We start from the raw sequence: 26481 nt of genomic DNA, 5'->3' as shown, positions 1-26481 counted from the left end.
CCTCTCAAGATGCAACTTGCTAAGAAAAGTTTATCCACATATCATTGAGAGTATATGGATATATTAGAAACTACAAGAACACTTTGGCACTGTGTGGATTATAGTAAATCTAAAATAAATCAAACTTGTGCACTTAGTTCTTGTTTAAAATCATTAAGAGTGTATGCTGTACAACCATTTATGCTGAAAAACAGTTCAGAAATCCCAAAGTCCCATTAATAGCATTCATGTCCATCATGAGTGTATGTAAAATGTCCAGTTGTTCTGACTACAACATTTTCATGAACCTATGCCTAATTATTAGCCATTTTAAACAAAATAATATCAAATACTACGGCGACTAAGATGAACTTACCATACAGCGCGGACATAACCACTCCCCATTTGGTATCTCGGGAAGCGGCGGGTTGAGGCAGTGGATATGGTAGGATGATGGGCAGGTATCGCAACACAGCAGCTCTCCTCCATCTTTACAAACTCTGCAAAACTCCATGTGGTCATCCTCTTCCTCACCTGGAGCCTCCTCCTCATCTTCATCTTCATCTTTGGCCTCCCACTGGATTCCCTCCTTCTCCTAGAGGACACAGTTGATGTGGGCATGTTAGGGAGTAAAACTAAGCATACATATTCAGTTTAACTCTGACTATGTCAATTTTTCAGACATAGAGATATTCGCAGAAAGTAAAGTTAAGATAACAAACATCGTAAACACCGACAGTCCAGTTGTTCTTAATTGCGTGATTTCTTGGCTGTTTTTGTGCACAGTCGGGAACAGTTTGTTTGCAGCTTATACACAAAACCTGCTCACAAAGTCAAACATTCCTCTTAATAGTCACACAGCCTACAGTCTTTAAATGCTAATCACAAACACTGCTGCACGTCAAGGCAGAAGTCAACTAACATCGTAAGAATAAAAAGCCATTAAAAACAAAATAATAAAAATAACCTGAATGACTCCTGTCAGCACTAATTGTCTAATATCTGAGGTAATGAAGGATTTTAATCTGTTTGTTCTACACTGGGTACAAAGTAACGGTGACCTGAGAGCAACTTCCTGAACTCAGATGGCAAAACATATTCAGGATGGATAATAATGTTTTTTTGCCTTATTTATCACCTGATTTCCTCACAGTGAGCACAAATCTCTCTGCCTGTGATTTCGGAGCAGGTGTTAACAATACTTCTGAGGGAGTTTCAATCCTTAATAGATGAAAAACCTGACCAGCAAGAAAAAGTTAAAAGACTTCCTAAAAATGAATACTGAAAATTGCATACAGTTTTTTATTAACATGAAAAGAGTTCAGCCTCGTTAACAAACGTATTCTCTGTTAACCCCGTTTTATTGACTCCGTATTCACATCAAACTTGAGCTGATGGTTAAAGATGGTGCCAACAGTTCAGGCTGTTACATTGTATAGCCCTGGACTAGTTGCATCAAAGATATCACCAAAAATAACTCTCATGAATCCAACTTGGGCAGTCACCACCTTACAAAATGTGTCAGTCTGCTCAAACTAATGTACTTACACAGTGTGGACAGCTCCATTTTCCCTCTGGGGCCTTCTCCAGCTCAGGGTCCAGACAGACCAGGTGGTAAGCTCTGGGACAGGTGTCGCACAGGATGATCTCTCCACCCTGCTGGCAAACCTCACAGTAGTCTTGGTGGTCTGTCTCATAGCCATCACCGTCCTCCTCTGGAGAAGGTTACAGAACAATTAAACCTGGGCAGTTCCCTCATATAGAAAGTCACATAGATATGGATGCATAGATAAATGCAAGATAATTACACATTAGAATCCTCTATATAAAAAAAATAATCTTAATGAGTATAAGCACACTAGCTGCTGTGGAAGACCATCTGCCTTTAGAAAGCATTCCCAGAATAAATAAAGCTTAAAAAAATACATTTTCATTTACTCATTACCCAAAATCAAACAGTCTGGTTCTGAGGGATTTCAATGGGATTTTAGAGGGAAAAACACACCACAGAGCATGGCAAGAGTAGACAGTAAACATACTTTTCCTTTTTTTCCGCCCACGTCGGGCCTTTTTCTTGGTGGCGGCCCCCGAGGTATCAGAAAGCACAGAGGCACTGTGGATGCTGATGTCATCAAAGTCTGACTCCTCTAGGAAGTCCTCCTCACTCTAGAAAAGCAAACACAGAAACTAAGGAGCGCAGAGCTACAGAAAGAATTAAGATAAACCAACTTTCACAATAAGTGCTGCAAACAGGCCGGTGGCTTTGATGTCGTTCAAGGGAAAGCTGAGGGAAAAGGGTTCTGCGAGACATACCGAGGATGCTTTCTTCTTCTTCCCACTTTGGCCCGACTTTGATTTGGTCTTCTTCGGCTTGGGCTTCTTCTTCACTTCTTTCACAGTCTTACTTCTCTTTCTAACTCCTGGTCCTGACACACACAGAGTCAGTCGTGAGATCTGTTAATCAGATGGCATTCTTGCTATCGTTTCTTAAAAATGATCTCGCTTTTTATTAGGTCTTACCCTTTCCCTCTTTGGTTTTGGCTTTTTTGATCGGCCCCAGCTGAGAGCTCAGCTGGCTGCTGCTGACAGACGTTGGCTGTGCCACAGTAACCGTTTCCACTGCAGCAGCCACAGCGGCGGCCACAGCGGTGGCAGATGCACCTTTGAACGGGTTGTTGGCACTGAACTCCCGCCACTTGGCCCCTAACACTGTCATCATCTTTGACATGGGAATCTTCGGGTTCTTCTTGGCAATGAGAGGCCTGAATAAAACCAGGGGGAGATGAAACAACAATGGCAGCTTTATTATGTCACACTTCATTCCTGTTAATAGAAGCTCTGCTTCCCACAGCACTGGAGGGAACTGGGTCTTGATTTGCTGACACTCCACTGCCCCTTAAGTTTTATTCTCCCTGCTTTGCTGTGTGCATGTCATGTTTGCGATTTGTCAGGCAACAGCTTGAGGTTTGGCACGCTGGCCTGTGAAAGATAGTGGGTCAGAGCACCGAGTCCCAGAGCCTCCTGGCTGTCACAGGCATCCAGTAAGCAGCTGACTACACACAGGGGGCACTGCAGGAGCTCATGCTCCACTTTGTCAGAGCAGAAGCTTAGCCGAGCCAGACAGCCCCAGGTGAGACAGACTCTTTATACCAACAGCCGAGCTTTCTAGCTCAAACAAAAAGAGCAGTGTTTGCTCGTCACAACACAGTCTAGTCTCACAGTGGAGTTTTGCTGGAAGACTCTCAGAGAATGACTTTGACAGTCCAGAGAAACTGAGGCAAAACAAAGCACTTTAACACAATGAAAGATCATCCAGACAAAATTAGATGCTTGCCTGAGGAACTGGCTGAAAGCCTTGTAGTTGGTTATGGTTTTATAGTCATCCTCAGTGAAGCCATACTGAACATCTTCAAGACCCCATTCGTGCATCAGCTGGCTCGATGATTTGGGCTCCTGGGGGTGTACAGATAACAGATCAACGCACATATGTTAATGATGTTTAATACATGAGATGTGAACATTAAAGTTATTTTAATCTTTTACCCTTCCACATCCACAAACAAAGCATTGCACGCCATGTTTTCACGGTCTTTCGGTATCAGACACTATTTTTTTTTTCAAAGCAAGCCTATAATTATGATAACTATGCTAAAAAGTTAAACACCTTCCCCGACTTCATCTACCATTAGTCAATTGAGACTTAATATTAAACTTAGTCTTGGCATCATTACGTTTTTTCATTATCGTCAGATTATTGTATAAAGAAACGGTCACTTATTTTGATAAATGTGATTTTTACACATGCAGTACTCCCCTGAACTTCTCTAGAGATTAGCTGACAAAGGTGAGAGAAATGCAAATGTGCATTACAAAGGGATCAGACTCTAAACGCTCTTTAACCTGCCGGTTTCCTCCATTTGCACATGTGAGAACAGCCGGTAATTGTCCAGCAAATTCACAGTCCAGCTCCCCGCATATTTCACCCGGGCAGCTCACTGACCTTAACCAAGTGGAGTTAAAGCATGGAGAACAGGGCTGGTCTTGTGCTGTGTGATAACAACTTTGGACAATTTCTGCACACATTACCTAGAGCCCCCTACAGACTTTAATGTTCATTTGAAACACAGTCATGTCAGCATCATGAACATACACTTACTTTCATGTTACCATCATCTTCGTCATCATCGTCATCCTCTTCATCTCTCTTCTTCTTTCTGGGCTTTTTCTCTTTCTTCTCCTTGGGTTTCTTCTTCTTCTTCTTGGTGGGACCATACATGCTGCTCTCACTTTCGGAGCCAATTTCCGGACGTTCCCGTTCCTCCTCCACCTCTGAAATCTCTTCCAGGTCACTGTCAAGTCGTGCCTGAATTGTTCCCTGGAGGATTTTGAGAAGGTAAAAAAAACCCCATTACATATACACCAACAATCAGCATGTTGTTTAATTGTGCAAAGGTTAATATGTCACTCTTTCTCAGTCTCAATCTGGCATCTTTACAGGCTGAAAGTATATTTTAGTATATTTGGATTTATATTTTTACTAAATGAAAATGTTGTCTAAGCTATTTCTTTGATGTAGTGTAGAGCTTCTGCCAAGCAGCTATTTTTATAAATGTAAACACGTAGAATCTGGCTTTGAATCTCGCTTCAGCTCTGTACCTAAGGGCGCGAGCGTGACTGACTAAAGCTGCCATCAAAGCCAGATTCCTGAGACACAACTAGATTCCAGGTTTGGATTTTACAAACAGCAGGACAAAAGAAATCTAGGCGCAATCTTCTGAGACCCAATTTTATATCTAGCGCTAAAAAGGTGGGGATAATTAAAATACTAAACTTGATAAAGCAAATAAGCATGACATTAATTTTGCCAGGGTGAGGGATTAGAGCTCCCACAGAGGCCACCCACTCTAAAAACATATTCTGTGAATGCACTTTAAAGCAGTTTAGATAAAAGCTACTACTTGATGGCATTTGCATAAATTAAATTACATCACTCGAAAGTGTCGCTGCCTTGCTAATATGATAACTCTTCTGCCTGTGATGAAATATTTAAATTAGTACAAGTAAGCAGTGACTTGATGGAGAGTCAAGGCGGCTGCATGGTCACCTTTTAAATGTGCTTTTACACGAAATGAAAACCCAGAAAAAGAGCACTTCAGGTACCCAAGCCAATCAGAGCTCAGAGTTAATCTGTAGCCTGAGTTGCATCCTACTGGTTTAATATGAGACATCTGGAAGGCTGTATGGATTTAACAGTTAACAGGTGTTGTTTGTGTGACCAAGAGTGCTGCATATGAACAAATTTGCTAGTGGTTGCTCACGATAGTATGTGCGCATGAGTAAGCGAGAGGGGGAAAGTGTGCTGTTTCTCTCATCATGCACATGCCACCTAATTATTTGTGTTTGAATGTGGTAGGCCTGTGGAAGTTTCCATTTGTGCCCCTGTCTCTGACTGGGCACGTTCCTGTGAGAGAGCATTTTTGTGTGTTTGTGGACATGTTGGGGTTTTTTTTGAGCGTGTGTGTGTGGGTGCGCTCATTCTTTGTGAGTGCTTTCCTTTTTTTAAAAAAAAACAACGCTATTTTTGTGAGAGTTCCTCTTCGCGTGTGTTTATGCATATGTAAAACATGACTGTATGTGAGAGTGAACTTGTGTGTGCACATGCAGTGGAGCAAAATTAGAGCACAGCAGCTTTGTGCTCTGCTCGCTGCCTGTTGCTCAGCAGGCCTGTGTGGCTCCATGGAGAGACTTGCAGGCGTTTCGCTCTGTAGCGCAGTGGAAAGGCTCACGTTGCCGCAGCGCCCGCCAACCCTACCAGCAGCCTGGCTGTGTTGCCATGGTGACCAAATTTGAGCAGTGTCTGGCTCTCTCTAACTCTCTCTCGTTCTCTCTCTTTCTCTCCTCCTCTTACTTTCTCTCCTTTACATCTCATAGCTCTCCTCTCTCACCCCTCCACCCCATTATTTTCTCTCTCACTCTATCTCTTAACTTCTCCCCCTTTCTCTTTCCTCTCTCACTCTTTCTTTCTATCCTGCCACTCACTCCCCCCACCCCCCACACACACTCTATCACAGCAGCAGCCAATGGAACAGCGCCATCCAATCAGACACGTTTGCATAACGAGCTTGTTATGCAGAGGCCTGTGGTTGCAGAGCCAGTGCTCCAGCACCCGTCTAGACAAATCTCATTTATGCATAAGAAGAAGAAGGAGGGAGAGAGAGAGAGAGAGAGAGAGAGAGAGAAAGAAAGAAGGAGAGAGAGAGAGTAAATTGAAGATTGTGGATGGGGGATGGGGTGGAGATGGAGGAGCAAAAAGCAAAGAAGCAGAACCACCATTGAGAGCAACTGCAAAGACAAGGTGAAACTGTGCAACAGTCTCTTGGTGGCCCTGAGTTCAATGTTAAACACATATCATAAAAGCAAAGGACACAACAGCACAGCAGCAAAGATGGTGTCTGTTCTTTCAGAGGAAAGAAAATCAGATAAGTGCTGATAACCTAATCAAATTAGATGCTTTCCCATAATGGCTCTGCCTTAGGGAGATTGGAGCGGATGCCACAGAAAATATCAAATGAGCGAAGAAGTGGATGTTCAATAAAATGTAGTGCAACAGGAAAAAAAAAAGAAAACTGCTCTAAGAATTTATTTTATGGTTTCTAAACAATGGCCTCTCCTTTTCTCCAGAAATCAGAAACAGCTCTTTGTTGACTCACAATCCCAGAGAGGATACTGAAGTTATAAAAACAAGACAGAAGCTCATCTCAAACCGACTGTATTTCAGCAAAATGTGAATGCTACAAGAACTAGCTACATGGTTTTTTTTTTATTGTGGCCAAAATGCAGCAGTTTCCTCTGCTGCTAAAATGAATTGTTTTCCATAAACCCAGAATTCACTGATTTAACAGATATTTTATTAAAAAGCCCATTAAATATCCTGTCATATCTACACAGCTCTTTGTTTCACTGCAGACTGGAGAAGACGAGTAAACACAGCGCACCTCTCTGTGGCTATCATTCCTCCTGCCAGTAGCTGTGAACTCAGACTGGGATGTGCTACTGACAGTCTCTGACCCCAATTGACTTTTGGCCCCTGTCTGACACCAGCCTTTGGGGAGTAACTGGAAGTGAATTACAGGAGCAATGGTTTCTCAATGGGAGGCAAAAAAAGACACAAATACAGCAAGGTGGCGAGCAAGAAAGCAAGACCGAAAGAAAGCAGCAGCATCGTAATCAAAGCAAAGTGAGGTGATGCATGTGGGAGACAAGAGGAGAGGGAAGAAAAGGAGAATACAGAGCAGTGTCTGTGAGTTAGGGAAAGGAGAGTGTCACGGGGAGCCCCCCGCTTCATTAGCTCAGTGAGACCCAGAGCTTAGTGTTTACCACGAGCAGCCAAAGGGCCGAGTGGCAGCATGGTCAGCCAAACTCCTCACGGTACTGCTGGCATCTCCAGTCAGCGGAGGGGAACATCCTGGCTATGTCACTGACACGGTTACAGCTCGCCAACATGAGCGGGGAGATCACTGGGAATACAGCAAATTCCTGTAATTACTGAATAATAAATATTTCTTTTAGCCTCTGGGCTTTTGAAGAAACAAAACTTTTCCAGAAGTTAAAGGGCTGACTTTATTTGTAGGATGGCCCTTCAAGCTGCAGATCATGAAGTAATGCTGGATCAAATGCATTGTTTGGTAGTGCAAACGGGGTCATTCGTAGACTTATTAGCCCAAAGATAATCATCATCCGAATTTCAGCACTTTTAACCACAAGGTCACTGTATGAATAAAACTGGATCTCTAACCTAAAACTGCTGGTTTCAATACACTCTGCTTGTTTTACCCCTGCTATACCCTTAGAAAGCTTATTTACGCTTCTTTTGATGGATGCAAATTTGTACAAAGAAAAGTTTCTACATAAAATGGCGTAAAACTGGGTAAAAAGATGTATTTTAGCAACTCTGGAATGACGCACTGCATCTCAGTTTTTGTACTATATTTTTGGTGCTCTGAATACTACAAAATAAAATGTATTTTTCACCATTATATTCAAGAGAAAGGAAACATGTCTAGAGCCAATATCTACAAAATTGGGCAGGTCATACAAATGAATAAATAGCACTAGAGGCCTGATGAAAAATATGCAAATTTGAGTTTGTGGTGAACCATCTCTTTAATAATAAATTGAAAATTAAATAATTGATCATTTATAAACAATGTCTCCTCAGAAAATGGAACTAAAATAATATAAAGTACAGTACTGACGGTAGCATCCATCCATTTTCTAAAAAACTGACTAATGAGGGTACACTCTGCACAGGTAACCAGTCAATCACAGTGCTAATGCAGCAAAACAGATAATCACACACTCTTGCATGCCCATGACCCATTTAGAATCATCTATTGACCTAAATCACTTTGATATAAGGAACCCGGCACACCTGAACGAAACACGTGGAGACACAAAGAAAGTGTCCAACCTCCACACAGACAAACCCTGAGCAGAGGGGTTGTAACCTCCTTGCTGTGAAGAAGCAAGCGCTAACCACGACACTACTGTGCAACCTCTTAATGCTGCAATTTTTCCTTATTCTCTAACTGTCTCCTTTAGCCACATGTGACCTATTCAGCAAAAGCAGCAGGCGTTCACCTCATAAGCTGTAATATTATCAACATCACGCTGGTGTTAATGCTCTGAGCCAATCAAGTCTCAATCCTGCTATCTAAATATTGGAAATTAGAGGCTAGAGGCGAAGGACTGTCAAAACCGCTCTGTCATAACTCTCACTCCCGCTACTGGATTGGCATGAACACATTGCCTCTGACCTACAGTCCCTGCCATCAGCACCAGCACCACAGGCACAAATCTACACTCTAAACTGTCGCTTGGAGCCCACAGCTTACACTGGCAGTAACAGTGACACTGCTGCCAACCTCCCCTAAGCCTGAGACAGTCCACTGCCTCTCATTTAGATTACAGAGGCAGTCCAGCAGCCAAAACACACCTTTGATCCAATTGCAGAGACATCAAAAGAGCGATGGTTTGAGAAATAGAGAATGCGGGATATGGCTAGAGCCAAAATGCCTGCCAAGCTGTTGTGTCCGAGGTCTGGACAGATGGTGCTGAATGTGAATTATGCCTTACCTCTTTTTTCCTCTTCTTAACTTTCGGCAGTTTTCCCTCCTTCATCTTTTTGGGCTTCTTCTTTTGTTGTTTGAGGGACTCGTCGTCAGAAAAGAAGCGGTCGAGAGGTGTGAGGGGAACTGTGTTGCGCTCACCTTCGTCATCCTCATCTGAACACGGGGGAAAGGAGAATTATTTGCTTAGTACACTTAAACGACACTGATAATTCAGCTTGTAATAAGACTAAACTGACAAATTCAGCCTGACTCGTACATTTTTCTGCCTCAGTGAGTGGTTATTCAATTTTTTGATTTTGTTTGATCAAAGTGAGGATATGAATCTACTCTGAATTAAACACCTTTGAGTTTTGAAATTGGGCAGCAAAACAAGAGATGAAGACGTAACCCCGGGTTCTGGGAAATCGAAATTTCTGACATTTCAGACAAAATGGTTAATCAAAAAGATTAAAAATGAACAATAGATGTTGCAAATATTCATTTGCTGCAGGCTCAGTCTACTGTGAAAGCTCACCACGATGAAAAGTCAGTTAGCCTCCTGTGAAAATAACAATGATGAATCAATGTCAGACCAACAGGAGCACTTGGCAAAATCAACCTCATAATCACACATCATTGAGTGTGCATCAACTTTACCCATCAAAACACAAATAAATGGAGTGCGTGCCCTGCCGCTAAATGGGAACTCCCTGGAGGACCACTGAGGTATACTGAGCATATCTTCTGCCTTTAATGCTTGCTGGGACTAAAGGGACCTGCTGCTGGTTGTCAGCTGTACCGCCTCAAAGCTGCTGTGTAAACGTGCTGACTGCTGAGCACAGCAGACTTTGCTGATGCCACAGTGGGTCACAGAGGAGTAAGTAAGGGAGAGAGACAGTCCCAAACAATACATCTCTGTAAAAAGTCACACAGAGAAAATATTGTACACACATGACGCAACTCTAGTGCCCCAAAAAGGTTTATTTAATCTCATTTTCCCAACTGTCTCGCTGTCTCTTCCAGTCTATCTATCTGCATGTCTCCCGTCTCTCTGTGTCTCACGCAGACAGACTGGAGGGCATGAAATATGCAGCACATGTATCAGAGTCAATCAGCCAACACTAGCCCTGCAGTCTACCACTCCCCTGGGTAGCTGGAGTGAGAGATTGGGGAGGAGGGATTCCTGTGTAGTAGACACACAAACCTCACCAGCCACTTATCCTCTATTTAGCAAAGCTAGCAGGAGGTATTCCACGCATACACATACAGTACACTGATTTCAAAGCCTTAATCAGAGGCAATGTCAAACTCATTGTGCTGTCCTGGCTTCCAGATGAACTGTGTCATCCCTTCCTCAACCCTAACTGGGGGGTAACTTGTGCTTTTCTTGGCCAATATTATTATAGGAAATGTGCTGACAGACATTTACTGCCTTGCTACTCATTCCTTCTTTCTTCTTGTCCCACAGACCTTGGTGTTTTTCTCCACTTTCTTTTTTTCTAAATAAAGCCTTGAGTTTATGTATTCAGTAGCTCAAACGGGCAACTCTTTTGTGTCTCAGATGCATGGTTAGCCACCTGCCAGGCAACTTATGACGACAGCACGGCAGAGCCTTACATCTCTCTCAGATGCACAGATGATGACATGGCTCAGGTGCAGATCGAGATGGCTTTGGATTACACAAAGCGTACAGTTCATATCTCTGTGCCCTTGGCTCTGCTTATTGTAAAATAAATCAATCCAACTTGACAGTGGTGATGCGGTGTTACTGATGTGGGGTTTAAATGGTTCGGTGATAAGCACCTAATTCACTTTGAGCAGACTGAGCTGAGTTCTTTTTAGCCATGCTGGTGCTGAAGCTCAAGGTCTGACAATGTCAGCCTCTTGGTTGTTTAACCTCTATGGTTCAGACTAAAATTTCTCAATAACTAGAGAATGGACTGACATGAAATTTGATACAGAAGTTCAAGGTCCCCAGCGGATGAGCCCTACTTTGATGATATTTTCACCATGAGTTCAGTATATGCAGTTTTAAATGAACTATTTCAACTGGTTCATTGTGAGATTTCATACACACATCCGCGGCGCATTAATAATGATCTGTTCTTCTGCACTATAATCTAGTCGATTTTTTTAATTTGCAGAAAAAATGGCAGTCATACATTATTTTACTGCTGTACCATTGTGCTTTGTGCGCTCATTACTGTAATTAATGATGGCACTAAACTATATATATATGTTCTAAATATAAAATCTGCCAAACATCAGCCTGTAAGCGCTGTAACTGGGGCCATGTTAGCTTGCTGGCGTTTCTTTAACAGAACCACGTGCTGATAACAGATCCTCAGAGAGTCAAATAAAATATTGAACACATGGGTTCTCAGTAATCATTTTTTGTTACACAGGAATGTGTCACAGCAATGCAGCTCCCTGAAACAGCTCTGTGTTTATCACCTGAATTGCCTTAAAATCTGAACCCTGACTAAAGTAAATGGCCTGTGAAGTCCCCGTGGGGAAAGCCATCAGGGGAGAGATATTCTTTCTGCTTGGTGACTGGACCAGGCAGTGCCAGGTGTTGGAAGTAGGGGAGGTTGCTCAGTCATGTGACACACCGAGGTCTGGCAACAGATTGTGTTAGGAAGACGACCAAAGCTCCAGTTGGCAAACAAGCCTTCTGTAAAATGTGGCACAGACACAGTTCTGACCTTCCTGCAAGGGCTTGGCCACCAGACTGACCCATTAGAAGGGAGATTCATGAACGAGTCCCAAGTGAGGAAGATAGAGTTTACTGGAAAGCACATTAGTCATTTCTCTGTTGGCCCCTGTGTGGAAATACCCACTTAATGCTGCCCAGCATTGCTTCCCACAATGCAGGGAAGACGAGGCCAAAGGGTTTCCTATCTTCATCGATTAGGTACTTATGGCTCAGGCTTTAAATGCCTTCAGACAAAAGCATCCGTAGGCTATTATTAGAAAATGTTATCATCTAAGTGATGGAAGGATAAAGCCTAAATAGCATCATTAAATTGTAGTATATCTATTCTAAGGTCATAGCACATCCCATATAAACAGGTAGGAAACAGATAAGAAATGATGTTCCACTCATTTGCAAAAATATATTTAAAAGCATGTTTTTTTATGCTTAGGCTACATACACACACATTAAGAAAAAAAACTGTGTCAACTTTCACAGTAAGGGATCCAAAAATAGCCCCTTTTCCAACTGGGGATAACATTTGTAGGCACACAAAAGCCCATGATAATCTTTCAATTTTATGGAAGAACAAAGCAATTAAAACAGAAAACACAATGGAACAATCTGTGACAGTGTAAGTGCCCAGAGTGAAACAAAGGGACTTAGGACACTACGTGGCACAACAAATAAAGACTGTGATAGGATAGCATTTTGGGGTCTGAAGTCCCCACACAATGTGCTCCCACACTGTTGTGTTTTAATTGCACTGAAGTGTCTTCATGGTAGAAAACTCTGACCTGGATTTCTGACCTTGTCTATCACTTTGAAGCCTGCTGATGAGGTCATAAACTGTCTGGAAAGTACTTCGTGTATCAGCAGCATAACAATTGATCCGCAGCATTTTGTTGTGATGAGTGCGTGATATGACAAATTAAAAGAAAGTTATTCCAATAAAACAGTCATATTTTCAGACTAGAAAGACTGACTCCCTTTTGTGAACAATTTCATGATGACAAAACCAATATGGACCACTGTGTCGGAGTTTCACTAGATTTACCCTCGAGTAGGTACATTGTGCGTCATCATAGAGGATCACACTGGTATTTATTATATTACAAGAATTTTTTTTTTGAAGCCTGAAACACATGACTACAAAAATCCCATCAAAGCATATTTACGCAATTTAAACACATTCTTCATTTTTTAGACTTAATTAATACTGACATATATTCACTCACCTGCCATATTCAGCTGCAGCCTTCCTTTCTTATACATGTTTAACAAACTAATGCGTTACTGAGGACACACATCAGTGCCTGTATTCTCCCTCTAAATATGGATGGCAGTCACAGATGTTGCTCTAACTCCCCCTCTGACTCTCCGTTCTCTTTGTCTGCCTCCTTTTTCACTTGCTTACTGCTAAGATGCACATAAATGCACATAAAAACTAGCAAGTTCAAATTACCCTCGTCAAAAAATATGTATATAAACAAAAGAAATGTGTGTTTAATGCAAAAGATTTTCTCAAAAATGCAGATATCACAATACTCAGACCTTGTGTTAAACGCAGAGGTAATTTTTGAATATTGTGGCGTATATTACCTTTTTCTGTCTAAGAAATGGTAACCAGTGGTACCCTTGAATTTCGTAATTGTATGCATTCTACCTCATTTTTTGTGACAGCACTTCAAAGCCTCAGATGTTCAAGAGCTTTATAACACACATGCGAAATGAGCAAGGATTGCAATTTGGCAACTCAGTACTGTGACAACTGCTCACAATTAAACCACCGAAGTAGTGTCCCAGTAAATGACTTTTCGTCACTCCGTAACGAGCAATACCTAATACCAATGCAACAGACACACCAGCAAGATGTTCAATAAATAAAACTTCTTGTGCCTTCTTTCACATGTATTCTATACTCCACATCACTGCATTATTTGAGCAACACTTAAGATGAGGAGGGCCTGCTGCTAGAGAAAACATTGCATTGGATTTTAGAAGCTTCATTTCATGCTGAATCTACACTGATCTGCCAATAAAAAGCAGTCACACACTCACATATTTCATTTGATCATGGCCAGCATTCATCAAGGCATCATTTCAATAAGCTTATGCAATGTCACAACACCTATTTCCACCTAGAGCTGTGTTACTTTCATGCCTTGTATTGGCGATGGGCTTGACAGTCTGCTAAATCTTCTCTAGCAAATCCCAAAGATTCTTAGAGGGGTTAAAGTCTGTACTCTGCGGTGGCCAGTCCCTGTTGGAAAATGATGTCTCGTGCTCATTGAATCGCTCTTTCATGTTTTAACCCAATGAATCCTGGTACTGCCATCCAGGAAAATGTCTTTGTTATCAGGGAAGAACAAAAACCACTGATGGAAAAACCTGGTCGTTCAGTATATTGAGGGAGTCAGCTGACCTCATTTTTTTGGGGTTATTTGACTTCGCTGAAACTAGCTCTCTGATCCAAAGCAGGGCTCTTACTTTCCGACCTTTCTGACTTTTGTTTTTGGCTTTGGAGTGTATTTTACAACCACAAACATTTTCCACATGTGAAAGTGAAGCAGAGGGCAAAGCAGGACTTTTTAAATCATGCCCTTGACATCAACCATCTGATGTTTGGAGCAAGCTATAAGAACTTTAAAATAAAAGGAACTTCATTGGCTGCACGGGACAATCTTATGTCTGGATATTCAGCTCAGCAGGCTGCAACAAGAGGGCACTTCATCACCTGAGCTGCTGCATCACTAGATCAAGAAACCAATCATTAGCAGTTCAGAACTGGGTTTGTGTTGCGCAGATGAAGATTCTGATGATGCCTGCTGTACATTATGGACCACACAGTTAGCAATTTGAGTAAATGTCACAAGTAACCACAGCCATGCCTGCCAAAAAACTAAGACTGGGATTCCCCTGTGCCCTAGGATTGACACCTGCCAGAAAGTCTAACAAACTTACCAGCCAAAAGAAAACAAAATGGCCAAAATTTGGCAAGTATCTTATTGTGCATGGTCATTAATTAGGGAATCTTAAAACCCCCTGTGACTTGATTTGATCTTGACCATTTTTTTAAAGGAGGAAACTGTAGGAGCACTGAAAGCTGGTTCACTGCCAGAGTCGATGACATGTTCATTTTTCAGCCTGGAGAATTTTATTGCATAGGTTCTCCTGTATGAACTTGCTATGTGAAATGAATTAGCAGCACGCAGAGAATGTGGGTTAGAGTTAATTCCAGTTCGCGCACGACCCAGAGCTGAAGGGCTGCCGGTGACCTAACCGGTGTCATCAGCGTCCAAGGCAAAGGAGCACACTTGATAAGCTCTGTTTACTGTAGCCCACACGTGGCTTTCACACCTCTGCGGCCATGCAGTGGGAGAAAAAAGAATTAAAGTTGAAACAGCTTCCTAATCACTAGCGCTAACGGCAGCGCATCATCCACAACAAAATGAACACGCACATTGTCACCGGAGCCCCCCTTCTTTTTTTTCCACAAAAGAGCACATCCACGAGCTAAAAAGGGACAGAAAATCGCCAATGGACACACTGACACGGAAACGAACAAAGTACGGGTTTTTTGTAACAGCTCTCTGAACAAAACTTGTGTTTGGACTCAAAGCCCTTCACTTGTACACGCATGCAGTCTGTGAAAGAAAAGGCAGCCCACAGAAACCATGCAGCAGCGTTTCCATCGTGCCCTCAAATCAGGATGAATGTGAGGACAGCTGTGGGGGGGAGAGATTTTAAAAAAAAACTACAACCCTTTGCCACCTTTAAGACTGCAGGTCGTACAAAAAAAAAAAATAATAGCATGACTCTGCTTATTGCACCCCACCCCTCCTCTCCGGTCTCAGGAACGCAGGACAAGCCCTTTTCCCCGCATTCAAGGCGTAGCGGCGCAAAATTATCTGAAGGACACCCCGCCTCTCCCCTTTCCCTCACCTGGTATATCGTCTTCAAAATCCATGTCGTCTTGTCCCTCGTCTTCATTGCTCAGCGACCCCGGCATCTTTATCTCATAGCCCCCAAACCCCTTTTAGGCTGGGAATACTGAAAGTTAACCCTCCAGACGCCGCAGCACAGTCTCTTTCTTCACCCAAAAAGAATAGTATTCGTCGCTGTGAAAAATGTAAGATTTTTTTTTATTTCTGTGCAACGAACATGGGGCTTTCTCTCCACGAGTAAAATAAAAAAAAAATATTTTTTAAAAAATATATATATATTCCAATGATCTCTATCCAGGTCTTCCAGTCTGAAAAATAAGAAAGACAAAAATGGAACACACATGCCCAGATTGTGACGTCTGGTCTGTTGCCATGACGATGCATCCCATAATTTCACCCACAACTAGTTAGTCATACTCTCCTAGTTACCACTTCAACTAGTAGCGTGCAAAAAAAATGCACATCGACCGCCGTGTGCTGCTAATAGACGGATGCACTCCCCGCGCCTGTCCATTTCCTTTTGGAAGTCCGGAGAATTGAGACAGAAACTTCTCCCACTTTCTCGCACAGCTGCTCCTCTATTCACTCACAAGCTCCACTCCAAAGTGTGTCTGCAGGTGGAAACACAGCATTGCTTTCTATTTTGAAGCCAAACCGTTTGTGTAAACGGACGTTTTGGTTGATTTGGACGTCAATTAAGGCATAAAACCCCCAACTAACTATCACCCGACTCGATTTCATCTTGCAAGCGACCACACTGTCCTGACAAAGCACACACAAGTGCAGGCTGATGACTGCAAGCTGTGAGGAGTCCTGACTGCCAGTGGTCTAACTGTTGTCAAGGTTACCACAGCTGTATCACAGGATGCCCCACAGAGAGCTGAGCAGAGGAAGTATCAGCTTCAGCGTCACTTTATCTTTTATCAAAATATACAAATGAAAGGCTGAGAGTTCCAGCTCATCCCACATCCTGCAGGATTTTAGGGGGGTGGGGGCAAATCACACAATGCAAATAAACATTTTTGTAACCAGGTGACAAAAAAAAGCACCATCCCACATCAGAATAAAGAACCAGAAAACATTCCTAAATCTAAAAATGTCAGGTTTATATGCAATTTACACATGCAAAATTGTCATCATGCATCTAAATAGCAAGAAAAACGCTAAATGAAATCAGAGTGCACAGTCACATGTTCTTATCTCTGTTTTTATCGTCTGTGTGGGATCCAGATAACATACTCAAACCAAATGTTTCCAAATAAAACAAGACCATGAAGGGTTTTCTCTCAAAGTATTTTATTAAGAGTGGCGTAAGGTTTAATCTTCGTCCTCTTCCTCCTCATCCTGGTTGATCTGGAAGTAGCGCAGCTCGTAGCTCTCCTTGGTGTTAGCTACCACCCGCAGCCAGTCCCTGAGGTTGTTCTTTTTCAGATACTTCTTGGTAAGATACTTCAAGTACCTGAAAATGGAAGCAGAGAGCAGAAGAGTGTGAGTCGATCTGCCCTTAAATTTCACAATTTATGTACCGTAAAGCAGCAAAATCCTGCTGTTTTTCTACATTTATATGAAGGTGTAGAAATTGTTAAACATGGCATACAACAGTTAAAACTTCTCAGTAGCCCAGATGCACAAAAAAAACCAGCTCTGTGCGGTTTTTGCCATAACAGTGACCAGCAGAAAAGTGGGATCACAAAATTAATTTGCTTTAGCATCAGCTCTAACCTAGGAGACCTACACTGGTTATACCAAATGCTTCATTTAAGACTGAGAGTGCCACAGTCCCCCTCTGGTGGTGGTGTTTAAAATTTACTGAACAATTACAGTATGAAGTGGACATTAAGGTGGTTAGGGAAAGATCCAGAAATACACACAGGCCAACGTAACCCAACATTTAAAAGATGTAGATTAGGTGGACATGTGTATGTTTTGCAACTTTGGTACAGCCGGTTTTAAAAATGAGTTCAAGTACTTTAATGATCAGATGTATAATACACATGCCATTATTATATCTAGGTTATTATACAGTTAATACTGTTTATTGTCCAAATAGAAAATTAGCATCATTATTAAGTGGTGGCTACAGCCTAATAAATATATATAACAAGATAAGATAACCATTTTGGCTGTGCCACTCTAATCAGTTACATTAAGTACTACACTTCACAGTAACATCTGTGTTTCGAAGGTGCTTGAGGCAACTGTTGTTGTAATTTGGCGCTATATAAATAAATCTGAATCGAAATTGAAATAGATCTCACTTTAAGATATTAGTTTTGGTTTTTCTAAATATTCACAAAACTTCAGACAAATCCACAATTAATACAATAATTCTGAAACTCTCATTATATGATTCGACTGCTTCATGTGTTCACAGAAGAACCTTTAAGCAGCAGGGATGTTTCTTCAGAACTGACTGCCAGAGGACGAGACTTCCACACTAGGCACATGTCACCAGAACCGATACTTATGGTACCTTTCAATGCCGACATTCTAAATACACAATGGTATTTGTATTTTCTTAGTACTGTAGACACAGTATGTAGACAGTATGGTCAAATAATAAATACTATACTTTGCCTCCCGCACCTGACACACAACACCCTAGTGAGTACTGACCTTACAAAATTTATGCTACAACCTACCTTTTTTTGTTTTGTTAAATCAACCAACAGGAATGCAGCATGAAATTAGGCACTGATCAATGACAATTTCACACACAAAAGAAAAATGTGGCAGTAAAACTTGTGAAAAAGGTAATGAATTCAAGCATAGAAGAAAATACTGTGCAGTTGGGGCAGCACGAGTACACATTAAAGATGACACACCATAGGAAGAGACCATAGTTGTGTGTCATAGCCTACGATTCAGTCATTTTTTATTGTTATGTCTACACACATCAAACTTGATGTTATGCCCACATTAGGGTGCAGCAGGACCTTGTTGCACAATGTGGCAAGCAATGATGAACTTATCTGATCCCTAAAAATCTTTTGTTTTTTTTAAGCATTTTTATGAGATTTCTTGGCTTCTCACATAAGGTAGATACGCTCTAGTGGTGTATCTGTCCAGAGTATTTATTGCCACACTTGTGTGAAACCAGGTCATGTAATACTGGATAAATGTACTTGCGCTGGAACTGGAAAAAAAATCAGATCACAAGCTCTCAAATAAGTGGGAAACCACAAAGACAGCATGATCAGTCAGAAGACACATTCAGGCTGAGTATCAGTAAAATTTTGCAACCACTGTTAAAGTGACAACCAAACACAGCCATATTTGTTTGGAGTCTTCTCATGTCTGTTCATTAAGTCTATTAAAATATTACTGGGGCTGAAATGTCAAATGTGTTTCATTTCCCTCAATATTACATTCAACAGGATTCTGCATACTTCTCTATTCCACACAAACAACAGAGATTTTCTTAAAAACTTAACATTTGTCTTTTTAGACATTGAAGCAAGCACTGTGCACAGTATTTACTGAGGATTGCTGGTATGATGGCAAATGACTATGACCAGTTAAATAATACAATATGGCATAGTTGCACTGTTTTTCCTTTTATTTACCTCTTTGAGAAGGGAACTTCAGAGTTCACAGCAATTTTACTCTTGCTCCTCTCAATGGACACCACACCACCACCAAGATTTCCAGCTTTTCCGTTCACCTTGATACGCTCCTGCAGGAACTGCTCCTGCATGTGCAGAGGACACAGCAAGTCACACACAGCAAGCACCAGAAATGAAGGCCTCTTTATGAACTACAGATCAGAGTTTCTTATAAACATATGACTGACATCTGTCTTTTTTTCCCCTCTCTCTTTTCTTTTAATATCAACTGACTGGATCCTTAATACAGGGCTTTGATTGATGCCCCTTATTTGACAGTAGTGTCTGACACAGAGCATTTGTGTCTGACAGCTGCTACACTGATTACCAGACAAGATGTCATTTCTGTCAGAGGTGATCTACTCACGAAGTTGGCAGCATCCATGATGCCATCCTCAACAGGGTGGGTGCAGTCCAGGGTGAACTTCAGGATCTGCTTCTTCTTCTTCCCACCCGGCTTCTTAACCACCTGCCTCTTCTAACACAAATGGAGAAAGTTGCTTAAACTCGGAAAACCCCCAAAGCGAAGCGTAAGGAAGCAACAATAGTGTTCAGATATCTTTATTAGCGGTTAGTCACAGCGTGTTCAATATGTTCCAGACATTTTATACTAGCATTTCAAGTAAATATCGTAAAAGAATGTTGCAAAAACCACGAACAACTGTTTACGTGCACCCTGTTAACCCTCACGTCGATCGCTGCTAGCTTGCGCTAACAGTTAGCAAAACGTGGTTTGAGACGAAACGTTAAAAAAGGCAAACAAAATCGCACGTGAACACTCGTTTCTTCTATATTACTGTGCACACGTATATACACGTCTATAAATGGAAAGACAAGCTAAAATAAGTGGCCTGTGTGCACTTTTATTTGGTCGGGCTACTACTCACAATCGGAGCCATGGCTGAAGAATTCAGCGAAAAGGGAAGGAGCAAAGGCTGCACGGGAAATATAAGAGCCGGCCGCAAAATCGATCGCATCGACTTTTCTAGACTCGATTATGTCGCACTACATAGAAAAAAGAAGGTACGAGAAATTGTTAATGCCACTTAAAGTTGCAACAAATGTTAACTTTGTTCAGTGTTCAGTAGTTTGTCAGCTGGAGTGGAACCAGACATAGAGAGAGATTATTGCACTTACAACTATAAAATTCCCGGATCAGCAGAAACGTGGCTAAAATGTTTAAAGTATAACAGATTTAATGGGCGTTTTAAAACCTTGATGTTGGGCCAAGTAAAAAATAATAATACTATATTTCTTTTTAAAAAATTCTTTGATTATGATTTTTTTTTTAACTGCCCAGAAAAGTGCATTTCAAGATGGCTGCGAGACGTTACCCTCCTAGCACTTAGCTACACAGCTTCCTATTAGGTGCTGGTTAAGTATGTAGTTTTTGTATTATGTAGTAGGTTTTAAAAGGGAAACATAATTTTTTTTTTTTAGAAAAGTTGAATAACATCAAACACATATGTAATAACCTAACTAGCATTATGAATTATAAAAGAAAATAATAAAAGATATTCTACCATTATTATTATTACATTAGAAATAGTAATAATATTGTAATAGTGTTATGCAGGTTATCAATATACCTTCAAAGGTGCTAGAAGACATTACAATTATTGTGATTACATATTACAATTTTTTTATGTGTTTTTGTCATTATACTCTGTCATATGGTTCATAAAATCTATATAAAAGACAGACTGACATGTGTATGTGTGTGTGTGTGTGTGTACATACGTTACATTTTGAACCAATAAAACAAGTTATTTATACGATATATTTCACTGCAAAAAAAAATAAAATAAAAATAATAACAATAATAATATTTTGGCAACAAAAAAGTTTAAAAGACTGTATTCAAGGTACAGTGCAATAAACTAACAGTATTACTAAAAAAAACCTTAAAAAACCCCCCAAACAAACTCTCGATAGAACTGAGAATTTGTATGTATGTATGTATGTATGTATGTATGTATGTATGTATGTATGTATGTATCTATCTATCTATCTATCTATCTATCTATCTATCTATCTACCTACCTACCTACCTACCTACCTACCTACCTACCTACACCTACCTACCTACCTACCTAACTACATACATATACATATAAACATGTGGCCTTGGAATAATGCACTTTACTTGAGTCTACAGATTACATGTGAATGAGTAGGTTGTATAAATATATGTACATATTCCAGATGAACACGTGGGATTGAGCAGGAGGACATTAGAAATAGGACAACTGTTGTTACAGTCTGTGTGGGATGGCAATATTAAATTTCCCTTTTGCACTTTGGCAACACGTGGGGGCTGGCATGAGGTGTGTGTGTGCTGTCAGCTGCCTGGCAGACAGAGCCTATCGCCCTACTATTGAAGAGTTTCTGCATTGCTGTCATTCCTGCTGTGGGTAGCTGATAGCACCACTAAAAGGTAAGACAGAGCCACTCTGTGCTTTCCACAGACCGGCCTACTACATTTACAGTAAGTTTAGTTTGATAGTGGATATAATGTTAGTGATGACATCCTATTTTTATGTTATATATTTATGATCTGTGGATTGTGCATAGTCACCGAATTTACAGGCTGGTATTACTTGTCTGACAAGGTAAGCGATAAATGTTGTCCTTGTTTAATTATTCATGATCAAAGTGTTTCATTATCACTCTTGGCCTGGTCTCTGGGGTGTAATTCAGTATCACAGCACTATCGAAAGCTTTTTAAAGTAATGTGATTTTGTAGTCTTAAAAAAAGGCTGTTCCAAGAACAAACTAAAGGATTGTTGTTATTCGTGTACTCTGTTCCCAGATGGCAGGAGGAATCTTCAACAACTTGGGCAGTCTGTGTAAAGTGGATTGTGCTAATGTTCACCCCTTGATGTGTCACCTGTGCCATGAGCAGTACCAGTCCCCATGTTTATTGGACTGCTACCACATCTTTTGTGCCCGCTGCTTGAGAGGTCGGACTATTGACAATCGCCTCAGCTGCCCCCTCTGTGGGTAAGAGAGGGCACTTTGAAGTTTGTCATGGTCAAATTAGACTATGAGAGTATAAGTCAAACATGGTGTTTTAGTATGTGCTTAGGAGACCTGAGCCTCCACATCACACCAAAGTGAATGACTTGTGGTTTTGGTGGCTTAAAGACACTCTCATTTTGAATTACAACCATACACAATTTACAGCAACATTACTTATATTTTGTATTAGAAAGTTGAGTAAAACTGTCAAAATATGATAAAAGCTGGATTCTTATAATAAAATATAACTTTACTTCTTGAAAACACCTCAAGGATCTTGGGCAGCGCTGCTCAACAGGATTGCTTCCATGTAAATTGTGCAGGAGACTGAAGAAGAACATCAAGTCTCACTGTTTTGTTTTTTAGGGCGCTGCTATGACCCACTGCTGGCCCGGTGTGGGTAGGGCAGAACTGAGTGGCTGGAGCAGCTGCAGGGTCAACCCAGTCTCTTATTTAGCCCTTGGCCCCAATACGCAAAGGGGCTGCAACTTCCATGAAGCCATGTCACAAAGCAAACAAAGCATACTGGTATTTGGCAGCAGTGCTAACAGCTTAGGACAATCAAAAGAAGTCACATGATAGCAGTCCATTTAATATCTTATTAAGGAATGACCTGTGGTTCACAGTCACCTTCAGATCTGCAGTGTTAACTTTCCCTCATCAAAGCATGGGTCCATAGAAAAGGTCCTCTGATGCACAGTATCAGTCTTATTCTACTGTGTCAGAACGCATACGACTTTGTCTTATCTGAATCAGATATAGTGGTGATGAATTTGAGAGTATTTTAATTATTCTGAGATGCTTTAGACTTTCTTGTAGTTTCAAACCCGGAACTGCTTTAAAAAACCAAAACATTGTATATCAAATTCCTCTGGGTTTATATCTGAATTTATATTGATTCTTTACACATACCCATATTACACTGCCAATGAGGTAGGTGAATTTATTAAAATACAATTCTCTTGAAAAATTAATGACTGTGGAACCCCGCATCTAACTTCCTCAGAGCTAGTTTAACTGTCATGAGGTGCATCAGATTATATAGTCAACAGTAAAAGACAAAGTAATACCAACACATATGTTTTTACATATTGGATCTGTTTTTTTACAGTAATAACACAGTGGGCACAAAGCCACTCTGCTCTGCTGTCTGAGCTCAGGATACAGGGGCCCACTGTCTGGCAGCTATTTCCATCAGCTAACAGCTGCTCACTCAAGAACCACATAATCTAGGAACTCACAACTCTATTAGTAGAACACAATGGATCCCTGTTGCTATGAAAACTAGATAAAATGGTTCATAGTGGAGGCAAGAAGAACAATATTTAAGTCAAACGGGCCTGTGCAGATGTGGTAATGTAACAAAAACTGGTTACATGTGGTCGTACAGCACTTGGGTTTCAATCTGCATGTACAGTGTTTTTATAACCCTCTAACCCAGTTTCCTACACGTGATTCAACCCAGTCCTGTATTTATTTCTTTAAAAACGGGACTGGGTTGAATCACGTGTAGGAAACTGGTTTAGAGGGTTAAAAACACTTTATTTAAACAATTAAAAAAAAAAAGAGAAATCAGTGAAACAAGTTTTGGGGTCTACAACTAGGCTTAAAAAGGTGTATGAAAATAAGACACTTTCTTACCAAGGTAGTAATTTTATTCAGTATTAATTAGATGTAAGGTAATTTAATTGGTTTATAGACAACTAATCGCTCTTCAGTTCAAATTGATTTCTTAATCAAACATAAACACTCCAATTCAACCTTTGAAATTAGAAATTTGCTGCAGTTTCTTCCATGTCAGTTAATACTGGGCGAATAGGATATTTTACGCTGTAAAAAAATAAATATTGATAATCTCTAAACAAATAAGTTTAAAATGTTGTGTTCAAGGTACAATAAATTGAGAACACTACCAAAAAATGAGTGAAGTGAGAATTTGTATTTCAGACTCAAGGCAATGACAAAAAGTAAAATTCAGCTTTCAGAGTCAAATCTGCCAAATCAAAGAGCAGAGCCAAACTGCCAATTAAATACCAGTATTTGGCACACTTACAGGTGTCAAAATAAATACATTTGTCACACAGAAAGTGGCCCACTAAAAGGAAAACATCACTTTAATCTGAGTAAATGCAGTGCCATCTTCAGGGATTTCACAAGAATGCACTAAGTCATCAAGGATGTATGATTAACAACAGCATTTTAATGTGTTATTATACAACTTATTATATGCCTTTTATTTTTAAAGTACATTTAGAAAATGTGGAATTCTTCTCATTGATCAACATAGCAATGAAAGGGAGTATTCACCCAGTGTTTAACTTAAAATGAGTCAAAGTGGCCGAAAATATGGAGCAACTTAATTATACTGGGATTTCTTTTGGACATTAATTAGCACAGATAAACTCATTCAGTCCCTCCAGGTACTGCTGGCACATTATTTTTCTCTTCATAATTCTCAGTCTTCATGTCATTCAGTCCCAGCTCTTCATTCTGTTGAAACGAGCGGGCGTACTTCTCAACAGTCATCTCGGGATCTGGCTCCGGAGCGTAGACATTCTGTAAATAGCTGTTCCCTGCAGGGTCATCAAGGATGACATGGACATCGAGTTCTCCTACAATGATCTTGTCTATTTTCTCTCCAAACTCACGCAGCTTCTGTATCCGATCTGCAGTGCTGCTGTCCCCACAGATGAAGGGGTTTTTGGAGACAGTCAGGTCTTTGATGTCTTTCAGCAGGCCCTCAAGAGTTGTGAACTTCCCACCCAGGGCTGCCATTCCCAGCTCGAATTCCAGCTCTGGAATGATGACGGCGCACGTCTCTGACTTCAGCAAATCTCGGGTCATGTCTGAAGGATCGGTGATGTGCAGGGTGATCTTGGTGCCAAGCGCCTCTGTTGCTCCACCTGATTTCACCTCATTGGTCCGATGGCCACAGCTGTCACAGTTAGTGGCCATGATGATTACCTCCTTGAAGTGGGGGATCTGGACCAGTTTCATGTTGGTTGAGGCTGGTGCGTTGCACTCGGGACAGTTAGTGTTGAATGTCAGAACTTCATTTCTCATCGTCTCCAGGTCGTTGCCAGCTGGTTCCTCATCCAGGTCATCATCTGCCTTTATTCCCAGCTGTATATCCTGCTGGACTGTCCGCTTGAAGAAGGCTACTGTGAGAGCCTCATCTTTTTGCGGTGCTACAGGATTTTCCACAAAACTGTTCCCAGATGGATCCTCAATCACCAGGGTGAACTCATTTTCAACCTCTTTTAGCTTCCTGAGCTTCTGGATGAATTCTTCTATCTTCACAGCCACCTCAGGATGTGTGGCTCGCCTCACAACCTGGTCTTGCTCCAATCCTGCGACTGCTCTGTCTAAAAGACCCTCAATAGTAGACAGAGAGCCCTTCTGAGTGAAGGCAGGGATTTCAAAATCCAGCTCGGGGATCCTTGTGGTCGCGCTGTCTGCTTTTACAACCTCCCGGTTTAGGTCCTCTTTTGTTTTGACTTTAAGCGTGTAACACACGCCTTGCTCTTGAATCCGACCCGCAGACTGGATTTCAGTGTTTGTCCAGCCACAGTTGGCGCAGCTGAAGGAGCTCAGAATTATTTCTTTAAAGAAAGGGATTTTGGTCAGAAGCAAACGTGTTGTACCGTTCTTGTAGCAGTTCATACACAGGCTCTCAATCTCAGTGGGCTGCCAGTCGTCGTCGTCTGCGCTAATATCCTTGAAAACGCTGCCACCTCGAACATGTTCCTCTGAAATAACAGACATGTTTAACGCTGACTATAACGTCGCTTTGTAGACAAGGTTACACACGCTGTCGTTTTCCCTACAGAGATAGCTCTTGCTAGAAATTTCCAGATAACACACCACCAAACCTCCGCTACAGCGCACGTTTATTTGACAGTCTTCCGCTTTCTCTTCTTCGGCGGTGACGGCGGCAGTGTTTAGGTCTCCAGTGCTGCCCCCTCAGGCTTGCTGCAATACTGCATCTTCATGGAGACAATTTTCTTTCTTTCTTTTTTAAAAAAATATTTCTGTCTTATATTATGTGTGATTTTGTTATATTTTTGCAGATCACTGGAAATATCTATCTATCTATCTATCTATCTATCTATCTATCTATCTAT

At 41.2% G+C, this 26481-nt stretch overlaps 4 protein-coding genes across 9 annotated transcripts in view; 1 reads left to right on the top strand and 3 right to left on the bottom strand.

The window, feature by feature from the left end:
• Positions 1-19814, bottom strand: part of chd5 (chromodomain helicase DNA binding protein 5) — a 39604-nt gene extending 19790 nt beyond the window's left edge. For all 3 annotated transcript variants that reach the window (XM_005917846.3, XM_014332252.2, XM_005917847.3), the window contains exons 1-11: positions 19704-19814; positions 19298-19422; positions 15730-17190; positions 9115-9263; positions 4136-4354; positions 3314-3432; positions 2500-2741; positions 2293-2405; positions 2019-2145; positions 1528-1694; positions 356-574 (exon numbers count right to left, since the gene is read on the bottom strand). In XM_005917846.3, coding sequence (XP_005917908.1) covers positions 356-574; positions 1528-1694; positions 2019-2145; positions 2293-2405; positions 2500-2741; positions 3314-3432; positions 4136-4354; positions 9115-9263; positions 15730-15796 — 1422 coding nt within the window. In that variant the 5' untranslated portion in view covers positions 15797-17190; positions 19298-19422; positions 19704-19814. The remainder of the gene's footprint in view (positions 1-355; positions 575-1527; positions 1695-2018; positions 2146-2292; positions 2406-2499; positions 2742-3313; positions 3433-4135; positions 4355-9114; positions 9264-15729; positions 17191-19297; positions 19423-19703) is intronic.
• Positions 17049-20235, bottom strand: rpl22 (ribosomal protein L22). The gene is made up of 4 exons (XM_042218952.1): positions 20224-20235; positions 19704-19814; positions 19298-19422; positions 17049-17190 (listed from the first exon to the last, which is right to left on the bottom strand). Exons 1-4 carry the CDS (start codon positions 20233-20235, stop codon positions 17049-17051), a joined length of 390 nt encoding a protein of 129 aa, XP_042074886.1.
• The window catches only part of rnf207a (ring finger protein 207a), a 19946-nt gene continuing 13698 nt past the window's right edge, over positions 20234-26481 (top strand). For 2 of the 4 annotated variants that reach the window (XR_006054185.1, XM_014332253.2), the window contains exons 1-2: positions 20234-20359; positions 22149-22339. Coding sequence is in view for 3 of the 4 variants with exons in the window: in XM_014332253.2 (XP_014187739.1) it covers positions 20234-20359; positions 22149-22339 (317 nt within the window). In the remaining variant the exon portion in view is untranslated. The other 2 variants (XM_005917844.2, XM_042218981.1) reach the window with 2 other exon arrangements.
• zpr1 (ZPR1 zinc finger) lies at positions 24278-26280 on the bottom strand. The gene has a single exon (XM_005917842.3). The coding sequence runs from the start codon at positions 26120-26122 to the stop codon at positions 24761-24763; it is 1362 nt and encodes a 453-aa protein (XP_005917904.1). The 5' UTR covers positions 26123-26280; the 3' UTR covers positions 24278-24760.

The sequence above is a fragment of the Haplochromis burtoni genome, unplaced genomic scaffold (genome assembly GCF_018398535.1).
Source record: "Haplochromis burtoni strain Fernald_Lab_line unplaced genomic scaffold, NCSU_Asbu1 Contig_26, whole genome shotgun sequence".
NCBI classification, from domain to species: Eukaryota; Metazoa; Chordata; class Actinopteri; order Cichliformes; family Cichlidae; genus Haplochromis; species Haplochromis burtoni.
This window is presented reverse-complemented; position numbering and strand designations above follow the sequence as displayed.